Source organism: Lonchura striata, chromosome 16 (assembly GCF_046129695.1).
Source record: "Lonchura striata isolate bLonStr1 chromosome 16, bLonStr1.mat, whole genome shotgun sequence".
Taxonomy (NCBI): domain Eukaryota; kingdom Metazoa; phylum Chordata; class Aves; order Passeriformes; family Estrildidae; genus Lonchura; species Lonchura striata.
The window spans coordinates 16,826,997-16,843,876 of NC_134618.1; the positions used below are offsets into that span (position 1 = coordinate 16,826,997).

General features: G+C 50.3%; 1 protein-coding gene across 6 annotated transcripts in view; it reads left to right on the forward strand.

The window, feature by feature from the left end:
• Positions 1–16,678, forward strand: part of TSC2 (TSC complex subunit 2) — a 33,433-nt gene extending 16,755 nt beyond the window's left edge. Inside the window, exons 26-42 of one of the 6 annotated variants that reach the window (XM_021548782.2) lie at positions 878–1,009; positions 2,921–3,085; positions 3,870–4,022; positions 4,181–4,293; positions 4,814–5,035; positions 5,705–5,920; positions 7,470–7,538; positions 9,587–9,747; positions 10,649–11,121; positions 11,866–11,941; positions 12,191–12,277; positions 12,510–12,696; positions 13,489–13,628; positions 13,832–13,910; positions 14,411–14,502; positions 14,765–14,863; positions 15,413–16,678. In XM_021548782.2, coding sequence (XP_021404457.1) covers positions 878–1,009; positions 2,921–3,085; positions 3,870–4,022; positions 4,181–4,293; positions 4,814–5,035; positions 5,705–5,920; positions 7,470–7,538; positions 9,587–9,747; positions 10,649–11,121; positions 11,866–11,941; positions 12,191–12,277; positions 12,510–12,696; positions 13,489–13,628; positions 13,832–13,910; positions 14,411–14,502; positions 14,765–14,863; positions 15,413–15,580 — 2,632 coding nt within the window. In that variant the 3' untranslated portion in view covers positions 15,581–16,678. The remainder of the gene's footprint in view (positions 1–877; positions 1,010–2,920; positions 3,086–3,869; positions 4,023–4,180; positions 4,294–4,813; positions 5,036–5,704; positions 5,921–7,469; positions 7,539–9,586; positions 9,748–10,648; positions 11,122–11,865; positions 11,942–12,190; positions 12,278–12,509; positions 12,697–13,488; positions 13,629–13,831; positions 13,911–14,410; positions 14,503–14,764; positions 14,864–15,412) is intronic. The other 5 variants (XM_077786914.1, XM_077786915.1, XM_077786916.1 and 2 more) reach the window with 5 other exon arrangements.
• Positions 16,679–16,880: the final 202 nt, after the last annotated feature.

Here is a 16,880-nt window from a genome sequence, read left to right on the forward strand (position 1 = left end):
GATGGAAGCTGCTGGACCAACTGTTCTGCCCAAATTAGCCCCGAGCCTGGCGTGCATCTCAGTGACTAATTAAAGTGCCTCTTGGATCTTAATTGCTGTCATCTCCCATGTGTTCCTGGCACTTGCCAGTGTGCCCAGTAATTTCCTTTCTGTGCCAGCCCAGAGCCCAGGGGGTTCCCTGGAGCCTGGGCTGAGGCAGCTGGCGTGGCACAGGAGCATCCCCAGGGGTGTTTGTTGGCTCTGGAACAGGGGGCTCAGTGTCCCCAGGACCCCAGCTGGGCTGAGGGACACCTCTGGGAGGCCCTGGGTGTGTTGTGACTTGGGGAAAAGCTCAGCTTTGGGCCAGGCTTATGGGGACAGAGATGGGTGTCATGGTCCCTGTCTCTTGTTAAAAACTGCTGCAACCTAGTCCAGGTAAAGCATTTTAGGATCTGTGGAAACCTTCAGGTGTTGAGTCATGGTGAGTTGGGACAGCACAAAAGGGGGTTGAAGTGCACAAAACTCCTCAGCCTTGAGGAATTTGTGCCCAGGGAGCCCTCAGGTGCCCTTGCCTTTGCTGAACAGCCCAGTATTCCAACTCTCATTTCAACCAGTTTTTTTCTTTTAACTTGTACTAATTTCATTTGTTTTGTAGCACATTTAAATTCTTGTTTTCAAAATGTGGTTTGTCTTTTTAATGCTTTGCAAGCTCTGCTTGTTTGTATGTTTTAATTTTTGTTTCCTTTTTTTTTTTTTTTTTTTGGCATTTGTTTTATTTTCCATCACCCTCCGGGATCCCCCAATATTGACCCTGTGACTGTGACCTTTCAACCTACATCCCTCCAATGGTTTCCTCCCTTCTGTGACCTCTTTTGGGGCTTGGTGCTTCTCCACATAGTAGTTTAAGACTAGCCAAAAATGCAAAGCAAGGCTTGAATAACTCTCCTCCAGTGAAAGAGCTGAAAGAACCCTCTGCAGTTGATGCCTTCCGATCCCGCAGCATCAGTGTGTCTGAACATGTGGTCCGCAGGTAGAGGCACTTTGGATGGGGACAATCCAAGAGCAGCTGGGCCCTTGGAGGTTTTGCTGCAAGGGTGGGTGGAAGCAGGGTGGATTTGCATGTGGGATGCTTGCATGACTTGGTTCTCCCATGAGAAACCGGCCTCAGCCACAGGCGAGGGTTTTGGGAAAGCATCCCGAGGTTTCCCAAGGCCACGTCACACCCCGGGTGTCTGTGGTCACCTTGCCACGTTCTCTGGTGCTTTAGCAATGACAGATTCTATTTTCAAAGTAAAGGTGGTGAAGGGGGAAAAAAAAAAACAACCAAACAAAAAAAAACAACCCATGCACAAAAAAAGGAAAAAGGTTGCATTCTGCACAAGGGGGAATCCTGGATACAGCACACTAAAACCTGAGCCTCCAAAGCAGGGGTTTGATTTAGGAGAGGCTTTGGAAACTCTGCAAAGTCATGGAGAGCCTTCCTTCCAGTCTAGTTCTGGCCTCAGTTTAGGATTTGTTCTTCTGAAGGAGCTGATGAAGTGTCCTGGTGTCAAGAATGATGCCATGAAAAACCTGGATTTGTCTTTCCAGAGAGCAGTGAGAGGTGTGCTCAGCCCATATGAATTGATGCTTTCACAACTAAGGAAAACAAGATTTGGTTACAGAGATTGATTTGGTTGATTGACAGGTTTTGATGGCAAGCATTGATCTGCTCCAATGAAAGATGTGAAATAATTGATGCCAGTTTTAAAAACATATTTCTGCATCACTTCCCTTGAGTGATAAACTGCTGAACCTGAAGATTTGTGCCTTAACCTGTAGGATTGCTGACAGTGGAACTTGAGTTGGTTTTTTTTAATTTATTTTTGTCGCAATGTGTTGTCTGGGGGAGAGAGGCTGAAGTGACTGCAATTGCAATTATAGTTCTGACACTTCATGTTATTGGAGAAATTCTTCCCTGTGAGGGAGGTGAGCCCCTGGCACAGGTGCCCAGAGCAGCTGTGGCTGCCCCTGGATCCCTGGCAGTGCCCAAGGCCAGGCTGGCCAGGGCTGGGAGCAGCCTGGGACAGTGGAAGGTGTCCCTGGCCAGGGCAGGGGTGGTGCTGGATGGGCTTTGATGTCCCTTCCAACCCAAACCCTTCTAGGATTCTCTGATTTCCCCATTAATCATGAGGTGATTTTCTTCTCTTGCATTTCCATGGAAATGGTAGCAACAAAAAGTTCAGATAATTGCCCTTAATGAAGCCAAAGAAGTTGCCACATGATAAAAATTTTGGCTGTGCCTCAGCTTAGTTTGTATTACAATGACATAAGGGGTTGTCTTTATCAAATATTGCAGTCCAGCCTAAAACAGAAATGGTTTTAAACTGCTTTGCTGATTTGGCTGATTTGAAGGTAGACCTTCTCTCTATTCTTGTGCCAATTTCCTGTTCAGAGTGCAATGTTTTTTCCTATTTCAAGTTAAATTAGGTTTTACCTAGCTATTGAATTTGGAGGGGAAAAAAAACAATATACGGAAGAGATGCAACAGAGAAAAAAGCAAACCACAGGACTATAAAGTGAAGTCTGGAGTGCCCCAGTTTCTGGCTCATGGGCAACCTGCTGCCTGGGAAGCTGGTGCTGGTCATGGGATGCTTGCCCTCAGCATAGATTAGGAGCTGCCACTCACTCCTTGCTTGGTGCACTTGCCCATGGGCCACCAACGTCACAGAGTGCCGGCCTGGCCAGCTGGCACCGGAGTCTCTCCAGAGAAAACACACTTCCTGCAGCAACAACCTGGGAAGCACAACACGAGGCTGATCCCAAATGATCCCAAAATCTGTTTCCCAAGGCCTGGGTGTGTGGCTGGCACGTGCATGCACAGCAGGGTCTGCGTCCCGCCGGCTCTGGGGACGGGGACGTGGTGCCATCTCATCTGTCACCTGGGGAATTTCTCTTCCAGCCGCATCCAAACGTCCATCACCAGCTCCAGCCTGGGCTCTGCAGATGAAAACTCCATGGCTCAGGCTGATGACAACTTGAAAAACCTGCACCTGGAGCTGACAGAGACCTGCCTGGACATGATGGCTCGATATGTCTTCTCCAACTTCACTGCTGTGCCCAAGAGGTCAGGCGGGGACCAGGGACACACGGGTGGGGTTCAGGGTCATGTTTCACTTTGTTTGTGGAAAAACATTGGGATTCTGGCAGGCTTGGGCTCTGAAGCCTTTTCTCACTGATAAAATCTTGGCTATAAAGGAGATGAGGGAAGGCTGGAGATGAGAAGGCTGTGGCGAGGCCTCAGAGCCCCTTCCTGTGCCTAAAGGGGCTCCAGGAGAGCTGGAGAGGGGCTGGGGACAAGGGGTGGAGGGACAGGACACAGGGAATGGCTCCCATTGCCAGAGTGCAGGGATAGGTGTGATATTGGATGGATTTTTTTTCCTGTGAGGGTGGTGAGACCCTGGAATGGATTTCCCAGAGGATGCCCCATCCCTGGAAGTGTTCCAGGCCAGTTGAATGAGGCTTGCAGCAGCCTGGGATGATGGAAGGTGTCCCTGCCCATGGCAGGGGGTGGCACTGGATGGACTTTAAGGTTCCTCCCAACCCAAACCATTCTGTGGTTCTGTCAAATCCACTGGAGAGAAGCAACCTTTGCTTTAGCCTGGACCTGTCTGGAGGAGATGCCCTGAAGGTCTGGGAGCAGGGCTTTGCTCCGTGTCCTTGCAGGATAATCCCAGTGTGCTGCAGCAGCTCATCCATCATCCTGATGGATAACAGGGATGTGTCAGCCAAGGGGGGTGGCACAAGGTGGTTGCTTTGTAAAGGAGAGCAGGCAGCACCTCCTCCATGGTTAATGGCACCAGCTCTGTTCTCTGCCTGCTGAGAAATCTTCATCCCAAATGTGTTCCCAGGTCTCCTGTAGGTGAGTTTCTGCTGGCTGGAGGAAGGACCAAGACGTGGCTGGTTGGTAATAAGCTGGTGACCATCACTACAAGTGTTGGAACAGGGACAAGGTCCCTGCTTGGCCTGGACTCTGGAGAATTCCAAAGCACCCCAGAATCAAGGTAGGTGTTGCTCCCATTTCTGCAAATCTCCACCTGATACAGCCACCTAAACCACTGCTACAGCTTTGTAGTTCTTCCTCTTGGCATAAGAGGAATGTTTTATTTGTCCAGCATGGCTGAGTCCTCCCTCAGCATCACCAATATCTCCTTTCCTACAGCTCAGACCCTGTTCTGCAAGTGAGACAGACCAAGGAGGCTCCAGCCAAGCTGGAATCCCAGGCTGGGCAGCAGGTTTGCAGGAGCTCCCGCAGCAGAGTCCGATCCATGTCGGGTGAGTTCCCATCCTGGCCTCTCCCTGCCACAGCCTGAAGGTGGAGGTGCCTCCTGTGTCTGAGCTAATTTGGCATCTGGAGTTGTCTGGTGTTTAATGTCAGGTCAGCAGGAGCTGTTACCTTCAGGTGTGTTTGGGCTCCTCCTGCTTCTCTCTCCTTGCAGGAGAGTTTTGATGATCACATAAACTGGTTTATAAGGAACACATGGAACATCAAATTCTCTTCGTGGTTTAACCCCAGCTGGCAGCTAAGCCTCACCCAGGTGCTCACTTTGTCCCTCACAAAGGGAGATGGAGGAGAGAGTTGGAAGGGGAAAAATAAGAAAATTTTTGGATTGAGAGAAGAGCAAGTTTAATAACTAAAATGAAAAAATAGTAACAATAATAATTGTAATGACAAGGGAAATGAAACCAGTATATTGTGTATGCAGCTGCTAGAAGAGGTTAAAAACCTCATTCCTGAGATATTTTAGGGGCTAACTAAGTGTGTCTCTCCCTTGGATTGTGTCTGTCCTGCCAGGTGGTCATGCCTTACGTGTTGGTGCCTTAGACAGCTCAGCCTCCCATTTTCCCAGTGGCTCAACTTCCCAAGGGACACAGGGCCCTCCTGCTGCTGCAGCCCGCCCAGAGAAGGCCAGTCCTGCTCCACAGACAGCCCTGCAGAAGGAAAAAGCCAACTTAGCTGCCTACGTGCCACTGCTGACCCAGGGCTGGGCAGAGATCCTGGTGCGCAGGCCCACAGGTGGGTACCTGGGATCTTGGGGAGGTACCAGAGCCTGGGGGAAGGACAAAAATCCATATTTAGTTGTAAATGAATATGTTTATGGCTTACTGCCTTTTGAAACTGTAGAACCATGGGATGAGTTGAGTTGGAAAGGACCTTAAAGACCATGCAGTGCCACCCCTGCCATGGGCAGGGACACCTTCCACCATCCCAGGGTGCTCCAAGCTCCATCCAGCCTGGCCTTGGGCACTGCCAGGGATCCAGGGGCAGCCACAAGTCTGGGAAGCTCAGTTGTGTTTGCTCTTAGGGAAAGAATAACAACTTGTTCAAGGTCCAAATGCTTGAACACCAGTGTGTTCAGGAGATTAACAGGAATTATCTGTTTCAACTGAAAGCTGTTTCATGAGAAAATAACTGATCTGGTGTTAATTAGGACACCTGAGTGTTTTGGATGCCTTTGAGAATCTGCTGTAACAGTGAGTTACCAGGGTTGGGTTTTGAGGAGCTTGGGGTGAAGTGCAGAGCACTGGGAGTAGCAAATTAATCGAGTCATTCTGCAGAAGAACTCATTGCTCTGTTTGGATTTTTTATCTGCAAATTCCAAAACAATTTGAGCATTTCCAAGAGGAGCTGTAACCTCTGGGAGAGCTGGGTGTACTGACCGCTTCTCCCCATTGTCTGGTGCAGGCAACACGAGCTGGCTGATGAGCCTGGAGAACCCGCTGAGCCCCTTCTCCTCAGACATCAACAACATGCCCCTGCAGGAGCTCTCCAACGCCCTGATGGCCGCAGAACGCTTCAAGGAGCACCGGGAGACGGCTCTGTACAAATCCCTGTCCGTGCCCTCCTCCAGCCTGGCCACGGGCACGGCCAAGCCCTCGCTGCTGCAGCGCTCCAACACAGGTGGGGGCTGCTGGCAGGGCAGGGACAGCTTGGGCTCTGCTGGCTCCCTGCAGGCCTTCCAGAGCAGCTGGGAGTGTGAGGGGGGCCAGCAATGAGAAAGGGAAGCAGTTCTTGTCCCTAGAAGTGAAAAATTCCCTTCCTCCTTGCTTCTGCTGGCGCGTGGGGGAAGAGGAAGGACGGGGGAGTAACGGAGCTGCTTTGGAGGAGTCGTGTGTTCGGTGTGTTCCCCAAATGAAAATGAACAAAGTCATGGATCTGTTCCCTCTCCCACTTGTTTGGGGCTGATCTGGGCATCCCACTTGTGGATGGATCTTTCCATGCAGTGTTTCCATTTCCATTTGTCTTCAGTTTGGGAGTCTGTGTCGGGCGCTCGGAGCTGCAGGTTCCTGGGGCATGGCCTGTTCCACCCCTTGCCAGCCAGGAGGAGTTGGTTGCCTCTGGCTTTTACGGCAGAATGCAAATCCTGGTGGATTTACCCACCTCTGAAAAGGACTGTTCAGCCTGCAGTTGAACCACTTGAGTTTCATTTGCTGGCTTGATTTTAACACAGTGGCCAAGGATTTTCACTCTATTTAATGTGGTGCTAGTTCCTCTAAAAAACTGTTAATGTTGGGAGAGTGGTGTTGACCAACAGCTGCAGTTTTTAAAGCTTTCTGCAGTCCCTGCTCAAGCTCCTATCAGTGATATCCAGCACTGAGGCTCTGAGCACTGCAGGCACCATCAGAATAGAGCAGTGGTACCAGCAGACCAGGCTTTGCTGGGGAAAATGGGATGCATTGTCTGGAAATCTGGTAAAAATGCCAGTTTTCAGTTTTGTTTTAATCGGGGCAGAGTGTGTTTTAGTATTTCAGAACGTGTAAACACAAAATTGGAGCCAAAATCAAATTATCACCTCTTAGAAACAAACAAAAAAATTATTCTCCATAAACACTTTTGTGACTCTAAAACTCTGTGGTATGTGGAGCTAAGTGGACAGCTGAACCCATGCCACCTGAATGCCACTTCTGTGCCAGTCTGGGAGTCATTTCGGGCACATTCTTGCTAACCATACTCGCTGGAGCTGGCTGGGCAGTGACTGGAAGAAGTTTTGCTGTCAGACTTTCACATGCCTGTTCTGCCCCTTTAGAGGTTAAACCTCTGTGAGTTTTCACACAGATTTTTTAGACTTTTCTGTGGGTTTAAAAGTGACCTTGTGCAGGTCAGGAAAGGCTCAGCCTGGTTTCCTGTGTGTGTTGGGATGTCAGGAAGGGATTTTCTGTTCCTAAGCCTCACAAAATGCATTCTGCAAAGGGAGGAGTTGGAGCCTGCACTGTTGGATGTGTTTATTCCTTCTTATTCCTGTTGAGACCTTGTGCACTTAAAGTATCCCTTTGGCATCTGGTGAGCTTATCCCAGCTTGTTCTTTCCTTTGTTTCATTTATTTATTTGTTTGTTTTAAACTAGGCTCTTGGTTACATTTTAAACTCTGTGCTTTTTAATTTTTTTATATTTTTTTCATATAGTCTCTCCTTCCTTTTGATGTAGCTGCTCACTTGATTTCCCTTTGCAGTGGCCTCTTTCTCTTCCATGTACCAGTCCAGTTGTCAAGGGAAGTTGCACAGGAGCATATCCTGGGCAGGTATATTTATATATCTTTAAGGAAAAAACCAACCAAACAGTATTGCCATAGAAGAACACCTCTGATTCATAGAAAATGTATCCTTCATCCCTCATTTTCCCCTTCCATGTCTCCTGTCTGTCCCCAGTCTCATCACTCTCAACAAATGGGATCTTGACTAGCATGAAGAAGTCCAAGCCAGATCCAACATTTGCAAGTGCAGACAGCTCCTCAAAGCAACTTTGCTTATAGCTGGGGTGGCTTGTGAGTCATGAGGCCAGTGTTAAATGACCTGTCAAAACATGGCTGGATTAATTCATTCTTCATTTGCAGCTTCATTTTCCAATTGGCTTTGTGTTCTGCTCAGTGGAAAAGCTCCCAGCTGTGAGGAGAGCAGTGTGTGCTGCAGGACAGGCTCCCCTTGGAGCTGCTCAGCCCACAGGGATCTGCCAGAATTGGGCACAGAAGGATAAAAAGCAGCTGATAATATGTATATGTTTCATATATGGATAACGTTCAGCCAGCATGGAGCCTGGTTAAGAGCTTTTTAAATAAAAAAGAAATATATTTCAGCAGAAAACCTGCTAAATTCTACCTTTCAGAAGCTCTGTAATAACGTAAAATCTTTCTCCACTTCAGTAAAATTGATTTCATAATTAAATGAAGTGGAGATCAAATTACACACCTTATGAGCACAACACCTGCATTGCTTTGATAACCTGCAATGCTTTGTGATTTTAATTAGAGGGTTCAAATGTCTTTCTGCCTCTTTCCTTCATTGGAAAACTCCCAGCAGAGCAGTGGGGTGTTCTGAGCTGCTGCTGGTTGCTCTCAGAGGCCTCTCAAAGCAACACAAAGCTGCTGCAGCTCAATATTTTTCTGTACTTCCCTCTGCTCCTGCTATTCTCTTCCCACCTAAGGAATAATTAGTGCTTGGGTTGTTTCAAAGCACCAGCAATCTTGGCAGAGGTGTAGGAGGGGAGCTTGGCAGCACTGGGTGTCTGCAGGTGTGTTCTGGCTTGGACAGCTAACCAGATCAGCACGTTGTTTTGGTTCCTTTTGGTTTGTTTTGTATTTTTAGAAGGTTTGTGTGTGCAATGCTAACTCTTAATTGCTTCTTTGAAATAACTTTGGTCCTGCGAGCTGAAATCAATCCAGGAAAAGCTGCTTTAGTGATTTTTTTTTCCTTTGTATATTTTTTTTAATTTTGCTGATTTTCTTTATATTTTTTGTGTGTGCTAATTTTTGGTTTTATTACTTTTATTGTTATTATTTTGGAAAACAAATCTTGGCCTTTCAGATTGGTCTTCCAGTCCCTTGTGTGCATAATGGGAAGCCTCCTGTTCTCCAGCCTTTTCCTCAGGACAAAAAGCAAGGCCAGGAGGAGCCTTTGGTCAGACTCATCCCTGTGGTCAGTGCTTGGAGCAGATCCAAGGTTAAATCCTCCACATAGGCAGGGCTTCCACGGAGCGTTTTTGTCAGTGTGGTTCCACTCCCTGTGTGTCTGAGCAGATGCCACCAGTGTCCCTGTCACCCCTGCTCTCGTCCTTCCATGTGTTCAGGGCTGAGTTGTTCTGCTCCTCCTGAGACGTTCTAGGAAAGCTGCCAAACCGCAAGGAAATGGCTCCTAGGAAAATTTCTTTATCTCCTTGTAGGCCTCAAGGCATGGGAGCGTTCCATTTCAGTACAAGAAAAGCTCCCTTTGAGAGCTGATGTCTCCAGTGAGCTTTTATCCCGTACTTTTCTACATCTCTGTAGTTCCTGTCTGTCCTGGTAACCCACGTCCAAGGTCCCGTTTCCTCATCCTGTGCCCTGTTGTCCATCAGCAATTGGAAAAAACCAGCTGCACTTCCTTGGCCCAAGGCAGGCTGTGAGGGAGAGGTGATTTATTCCCTGGAAAAAGGGGAGCCAGGAGCGAGTCTGACGTGACAAGAGATGCCAGGGCACTGACTCGGCATGGCCTTCCGTTGAGATCCCGTAGGGAAAAGGCTGGGACTTGAGAGGAGAGGAGAGATGGGGGCCCGTCCCCGCGTCCCCTCTCCACAGCCCCCGTGCCCGTGTCTCCGTAGAATCCGCCGTGGTGCTGGAGGAGGGCAGCCCGGGGGAGATGGAGCTCAGGGAGGCCGAGTCCCCCGCCGAGTCCCCCGAGAGCGAGGACACGGAGACCTCATGTTCCGAGCACGTCCTGAGCGAGGAGAGGTTTGGAAAAGCCCAGGACTCGTACAGCAGGGTAAGGACAGGGTGGGCAGGGGTGACAACCAGCCATGACCTCCCTCATGGCACCCTCAGGAACTGCTCGCTGATGGCACTGGGGGCATGCAGGGGAACATCCTGGTTTATGAGGGACCTCGATCCACCTTTCCTTGGAAGTGTTGGGGTGCCTTGAGCCCCAACAGCTTTTATTCTGGCTGTCAGGAAAAGGAAGGAATTGTTCCCTGTGAGGGTGGGGAGGCCATGGCACAGGGTGCCCAGAAAATCCTGTTTTATCAGAGACCTTGATCCACATTGCTTTGTGCTCCTTTCTGCCCACCTTTCCTTGGAAGTGTTGGGGTGAATACAGCCTTGCTGTTGTCAGCAAGGAAGGAATATTTCCCTGTGAGGGTGGGGAGGCCGTGGCACAGGGTGCGCAGAAAATCCTGGTTTATCAGAGACCTGGATCCACATTGCTTTGTGCTCCTTCCCACCCACCTCTCCTTGCAAATGTTGGGGTGCCTTGAGCCTTGCTGTTGTTAGCAAGGAAGGAATATTTCTCTGTGAGGGTGGGGAGACCCTGGCACAGGGTGCGCAGAAAATCCTGTTTTATCAGAGACCTGGATCCACATTGCCTTGCTGTTGTCAGCAAGGAAGGAATATTTCCCTGTGAGGGTGGGGAGACCCTGGCACAGGGTGCCCAGAAAATCCTGGTTTATCAGAGACCTGGATCCACATTGCCTTGCTGTTGTCAGCAAGGAAGGAATATTCCCTGTGAAGGTGGGGAGACCCTGGCACAGCGTGCCCAGAGCAGCCGTGCCTTCCCCTGGATCCTTAGCAGTCTGACAGGGGGATGAGCATTCAGGTCTATCCCAACCCAAACCGTTCCGCGATTCTCTGATTCCATTAAAACTGTTTTATTTTTTATTTTTTCCCCGCAGTCCTCCTCCACGTCCAGCCAGGAGGAGAAGTCGCTGCGGTCGGAGGAGCTGGCGGAGGGCGGGATCCCCATCGGGCGGGCGCTGGAGGAGCTCTCCTTCCAGCCCTCACAGCCCCTCAGCAAGTCCAGCTCCTCGCCGGAGCTCCAGACGCTGCAGGAGGTGCTCAAGGACGCCAACGGGCGCGAGGTGCCCCGGCGGCTGAGCACGGAAGCGAAATCCAAGTCGCAGTCGGGGAACCTGGAAGGGGAAGGGCTGGGCGGCTGGCTGGGCAGCGGGGAGGACGGCAGGGCGGCCGGGCCGGGCGCTGGCGGCGCGGCCGCCGCCTCGCCCCGCTCGCCCTCGGGCCACCGGCCCCGCGGCTACACCATCTCCGACTCCGCGCCCTCCAGGAGGGGCAAGAGGATCGACAGAGACGCCTTCAAGGGCAGGGCAGCGGCGTCCAACGCCGAGAAAGTGCCTGGGATAAACCCCAGGTGGGTGCAGAGCCCCTGGGCTGCTCCATCGGGGCTCCTTCAGCGGGGTCTGCGCAGCATCCGATTAAAAAATTAATGACCTGCTTTATTCAGGCTGATGCAGACCTGTAGGGCACACTACCACCGAATGGACTTTGGGGTTGGGAAACAGAGCTCCCAAATGGTGAAAGAAATAGATGGGTAGTTCCCTCCTGTGCTTAATGTACTCAATTTAGGGGCTGTGGTTTGACCGCAGGTTACCCAGAGTTAGTTTTGTTGTGAACGGGGTGAATTGCTAGTTTTGCAGTTCAAGAAACATGATGTGCAAAATCCTAAGAAGAAGGAAAAGAAGGATTGTAATAGTTGCTTTTTGAACCTGGGATATTGTTAGCTGTCCAAAATTGCACGATGAGACAATTTTCATCTGATTGAGGGCAGGAAAAATGCAAATGTCTGTACAATCGTGTCTGAAAGCCCAGAAATATCCCCAGAGCTATAGAGAGCATTCCTGCTCCTCCATTCTGTGCCTTTGAACAGGGAATTTGTGTGGCTGCTGCTGTTTGACACATCACTGTTTTTCTGACAGGGGTCTGTTGCAAACTGCAGGTAGTCAGGCACTCAGAGTGTCTCTAAAAGATGAATAATACCCTGTTAGCATTTTAATTCCTCCCATTTTTTCTGCTGTACATAACGTTCTTACCTCCAACAGATCAAAACTGACATAATTTTTATGGTAACAGACTTTTCCCTCCTTCTCTCCTTCAGCTTTGTGTTTTTACAGTTGTACCACTCCCCCTTCTTTGGTGATGAAAACAACAAACCCCTCTTGTTGCCAAATGAGGTAGGCAAGGAGTTGTATAAATCCTTAATTTTTTTAACCTCATGACTTTCTTAGAATGCAGATGATAATTAGAAATATCCAGCTCAGGTGCTGCAGTTTAAAGGCGTTTCCTACCTGCAGTGCCACAGGTGGGAGGTCTCTGTGTTGGGGTTGTGGAGGGGATTATTTAAAGCTGGCAGAATGCTGGGACGGTTTGGGTTGGGAGGGATCTCCCAGGCTGCTCTGATGGGGTCCCTGTTTTGGTTGCAGACGTTTGAGAGGTCAGTGCAGCTCCTGGATCAGATCCCATCCTATGACACACACAAGATTGCAGTGCTCTACGTTGGGGAGGGCCAGGTGAGTGTGTGCAGGGGCCGGGATCCATGTGTAATGTTGGGAACCTCTCCAGCTGTGGGATTTTCCCTGTTCCTACAGCAGCCTGCCTTTTCCTTAATTTCCTGTGCTGAAAATCAGCGCCTGCATGAAACCCTTCTGTGAGGGCAATCACCTCATCCCAGGAAGGGGTCTGTGGTGCTGGTGCAGTGCTGCTGGCACTGAGTGTGACATGTGGCGTGTCCCTGTGTCCCAGAGCAACAACGAGATCGCCATCCTGTCCAACGAGCACGGCTCCTACCGCTACACCGAGTTCCTCACGGGCCTGGGCAAGCTCATCGAGCTCAAGGACTGCCAGCCAGACAAGATCTACCTGGGTGGCCTGGATGTGTGTGGGGAGGATGGACAGTTCACCTACTGCTGGCATGATGACATCATGCAAGGTGAGCTGGAAGGATGGTTTGTGTCTCCTCACCTTTCTTCCACACCGTTCCTTCCCAGGGAGGTGATGTCCTGGGCTCTGATCCCCTCCTGTTCTCTCTGGTAGCTCTGCAAGCCATGTGGTAAAGGTCAGGCCAAAACATACCTGCCTTACTTAACGAAAACATTGCATCATTTTTATAATGGTTTGCTCTGTAAAACAGTCTGCTCTGTGTAAAAGATCTGCTTTGTAAACCTTTGAAATTACCAGCTTTTTAAAGGCTGGCAGGGTTTGGTTTGGAGATTTAGCTGCTGTCCCCAGCTTCTGTAAAAGCTGTTCACTGAGGGTGGCGTCAATATTGCTGTGTTTCTCTGAAGAGCAGTTCAGAGCTGTGGGCATGGCTCATGTCACTGCAGTGTCACCCAGCTCCTGCAGCACCAAGCAGTGCAGAAATCATTCAGGATCTAGCAGGATATGATGAACTTCCCAAATTTTTCCACACAGCTCTGTGCTCATCACATTGAGTCCTGTTCCACCTGGGGCTCTGCAGAGCCTCAGTTAGGGCAAGTCCTGCTTTAAGTTCTTTTGCGTCTTTCCTCCCTAACCCAGGGTCTCCTCTCCATGCTGCTGTGTCCTTCCCACTGGCTGCTTCACTCCAAGCTCCAGGAGTCCTGGAGCATCCGGTGGGACTGGATTCAGCTGTCACAAATGGGGACAAACCTATTGAGGGAGCACAGTTTGTATTTTTATTACTGGCATGTGGCCACTGCTGCTTTCCCAGCCCAGCCTAAGGATCTCTGTGTTCCCTCTCCAGCCATTTTCCACATTGCCACTCTGATGCCCACAAAGGATTTGGATAAATACCGCTGTGACAAGAAGAGGCACCTGGGGAATGATTTTGTTTCCATTGTTTACAATGATTCTGGAGAGGATTTTAAGCTGGGCACAATAAAGGTAGGGGATTTTCCTCGTGGGTGTTTTACAGTAGGAGCACAGGGTTGTAACCTTCATGTGTTTGGGTGTTACCCTAAAAACTGTGTGGGGATGAGGTGGGGAGCTGTTGGCTGTGGTGGGTTCACTGGTGTGTGTTTATGGCTTTTTCAAACCACGGTGCTGCCAGGGAAATGTTTCTGACTCTTTCATTGGCTTCTCCTTAGGGGCAGTTCAATTTTGTCCATGTGATCATCACCCCTCTGGACTACGACTGTAACCTGGTGACGCTGCAGTGCCGGAAAGGTGGGAATTCCTCAGGGAATGTGCTGGGGGTTTGTGTTCTAAAAGTTAAAACTTCCAGGAGAAATTCTCTGGAACCAGTTTGCCCAGTTACACCTGGGTTTGCCCTGCTCATGTACCTTCTCTGGATTGTTCAAGCTCAGGACCCAGTGCCAGCAGCAGAGCAGATCCCTCCCTCCAACAGCTGCTTGGGAATGCTGGAGGACATTCCCAAGCAGCTGTGGAGGGCTCAGCAGTGCTGGTGCAGGTTTTACCAAAGGTGTTTCTGGCTCACACGTGGTTCATGTGAGCCCAGCAGGCTCTCCCCAAACCCTTATGGAGCAGCCAGAATTTGGGAGCCAGACCTACAAAGCAGGTTCTGTCAGAGCAGGAGCTGTGGAGCTTGTGGGGACTTGGTTGATACAATGCCTCAGGTTTATTTGACTTAGCTATTTAATCACTGGCAACTTTTTGCTTCTTCTTAACTGTCTTATGAGAATTTTTTCTTATTCTTTAAATTAAAGACATGGAGGGTCTGGTGGACACGAGTGTTGCCAAGATCATCTCTGACAAGAACCTGCCCTTCGTGGCCCGTCAGATGGCTCTGCATGCCAACGTGAGTACCCCCAGCTCCCTGAGCTTCCAGCTGCTGCCTTGGCCCATCACCCTCTTCCAAGGAAACAGGCAGGGCCTGCTAAAGCAAAGAAACAACTTTTCTACTTGACCTTGAAGCCAGAGTTGGCACCTGAGCAGTCCTAACTCAGAGCTGGATTGCAGTTGCTGTCAACCTGCACTGAAAATTTGGATTATTTTACTGTTGTGGTTGTGTTAATGTGGCTCCTCTCTTTCCCTGCTTCTCCCCACCCTTCCCAACCCAGATGGCTTCCCAGGTCCACCACAGCAGATCCAACCCCACGGACACCTACCCCTCCAAATGGATCGCGAGGCTGCGCCACATCAAGAGGCTGCGGCACCGGGTGAGTGCAGCTGCTCTGAGGGGTGGGACTGGGCTTGGCTGAGGCTTGCTGCAGCTGAGGCAGGTGAAACCAGCTGTCAGAACCAGCTGAGTGAGAGGGGGGCTGTGTGTACAGAGCTTAGAATCCAGCTGGTCATAGAATCACAGTTTGGGTTGGACCTTAAGGATCATCCAGTTCAAGTGTGGCAATGTCAAACAATTTCACTGGCAGTTAGGGCTGTGGGAAGCTTAAGCCTGGAATCCCAGAATCACTGATACTGGAAAAACTCTCCAAGCCCATCAAGTCCAACCTGTGTCCAATGCCTACCTTGTTCCCAAGCCCAGAGATTGCCACCTCCAGGAATTCCTTGGACATCTCCAGGGATGGGGACTCCAAAACTCCCTGGGCAGCCCCTTCCAGTACCTGACCATCCTTTCCGTGGGGAAATTCCTCCTGATGTCTCATACCTGGACACAGAGTGGCACTGCCACTGTCCTGGTAACCTGCCCTGCCAAGATTTGGAAGAATTTTGGAGAGAATGGAGCTCACCTGCTTTCTGTTGCCTTTCAGCTCCGTGAAGAGACACAGTACCAGAGCCCTGGCCTCCCCCTGCAGCTGCACCCCTCTGCCCCCACCAAACCCCCTCCCCAGATCCCCCAGGACCCCCCTCCCACCTACGAGACGGGGCAGAGGAAGAGGCTGATCTCCTCCGTGGACGACTTCACCGAGTTTGTGTAGGGCCAGGCTCGGGGTGTCCCTGCTGGGACACTGAGGCTGTGGAATTGTGTTCCCTGCCTGCTGATCCCTGCAGCTGCATGGACACGGGGATTGGGAGGCGCAGCCTGGCTGCTCCTTGCATGTGGACTTGGCACAGAACCTGCCAGGAGCTTTGGGTGCCCCTGAGGATGACACTGGATTCCCAGCAGAAGCTCCCAGAGGACCAACCCACTGTGTTTGGTTAGATTTGAGCTGTTTCAAAGCTTCTGTGTTGGGGAATTCCCTGCAGAACCTTTCTTTGGACTCCTTCCACACCAGCTCCTGGTGGAAGCAGACAAAGGATGATACTCTGCAAATCCTTGTGTGAAGGTACAGGAATTGTGGGATTTTTGAGGACTTTATTGGGAATGAAATATGAAGTATTGAAAATCCAGTTGCTATTTCTGAGCACCCCAGAATCCCAGCTTCTCCCTGAACCTTGGAGCTGTCAGCACTTGGACTCTTCAGGCTCTGACTCATTCTGCTGCCAGCTCTGGAAAGAGTTAATTTGGATTCTCTCCAGCTCCAAAATGCTGCCTAAGTTCCCAAGGTTTGTCTTCATTTTGACCATCTGCAGAACTTCCCTGGTTGCAGGAATGCTGGGGTGTCTCACCCTTCCCCATGCACCTGATAAATTCCTTTTTGTCTGCTGACAAGTCTTGGGGCATCATGTCCCCACGAGTTTTGCTTATTCCCTGATGGGGAGGGTCTCAGGGGAGACTGAAGCAGTTCAGTTGGAGCTTCCAGGGCAGGTGGGCACAGCTGGCCTGGGACTTGCAGCCCATCCTGAGGCAAGGAGGGCACCAGACACTACACCACCCAACTGGGAGGCACCTCATAAGCTGGACTATACTGTGAGACCTTCATCTCCTGCTCGGTCCGTGAGTGGGAGCGTGGCTTTGGGAAAGGCTGCCAGCAGGGAGATGAAGACAAGTGCAATGTGCACAATGTGGGACTGTGAAGGGACAGGCGAGGGGACAAAGGGACAGCCCTCGCCTGTGCAGGTGTGTGGGAACACCAAGTGTCCGTTGTGTTCGAGTGTTTATGAGTCGTAAAGGAAATAAAATATTTGTCTGATCATGTCATGGGAGAGTTCAATATAAATCCTCCTGTCCTGGTTTAGTTTCCCAACCTGTGTTGCTCCTGGAGCCACCCCTCCCAGTGCTGGACACGGATTCCTGGCTGTATTCCAGTCCCTGGACTGGGATATTCCCTCTGTGCTGGGAGGGGACTTTAACAATTTGTCCTTAATTAAAATTATGGATGCAGAGAGAATGAGGGT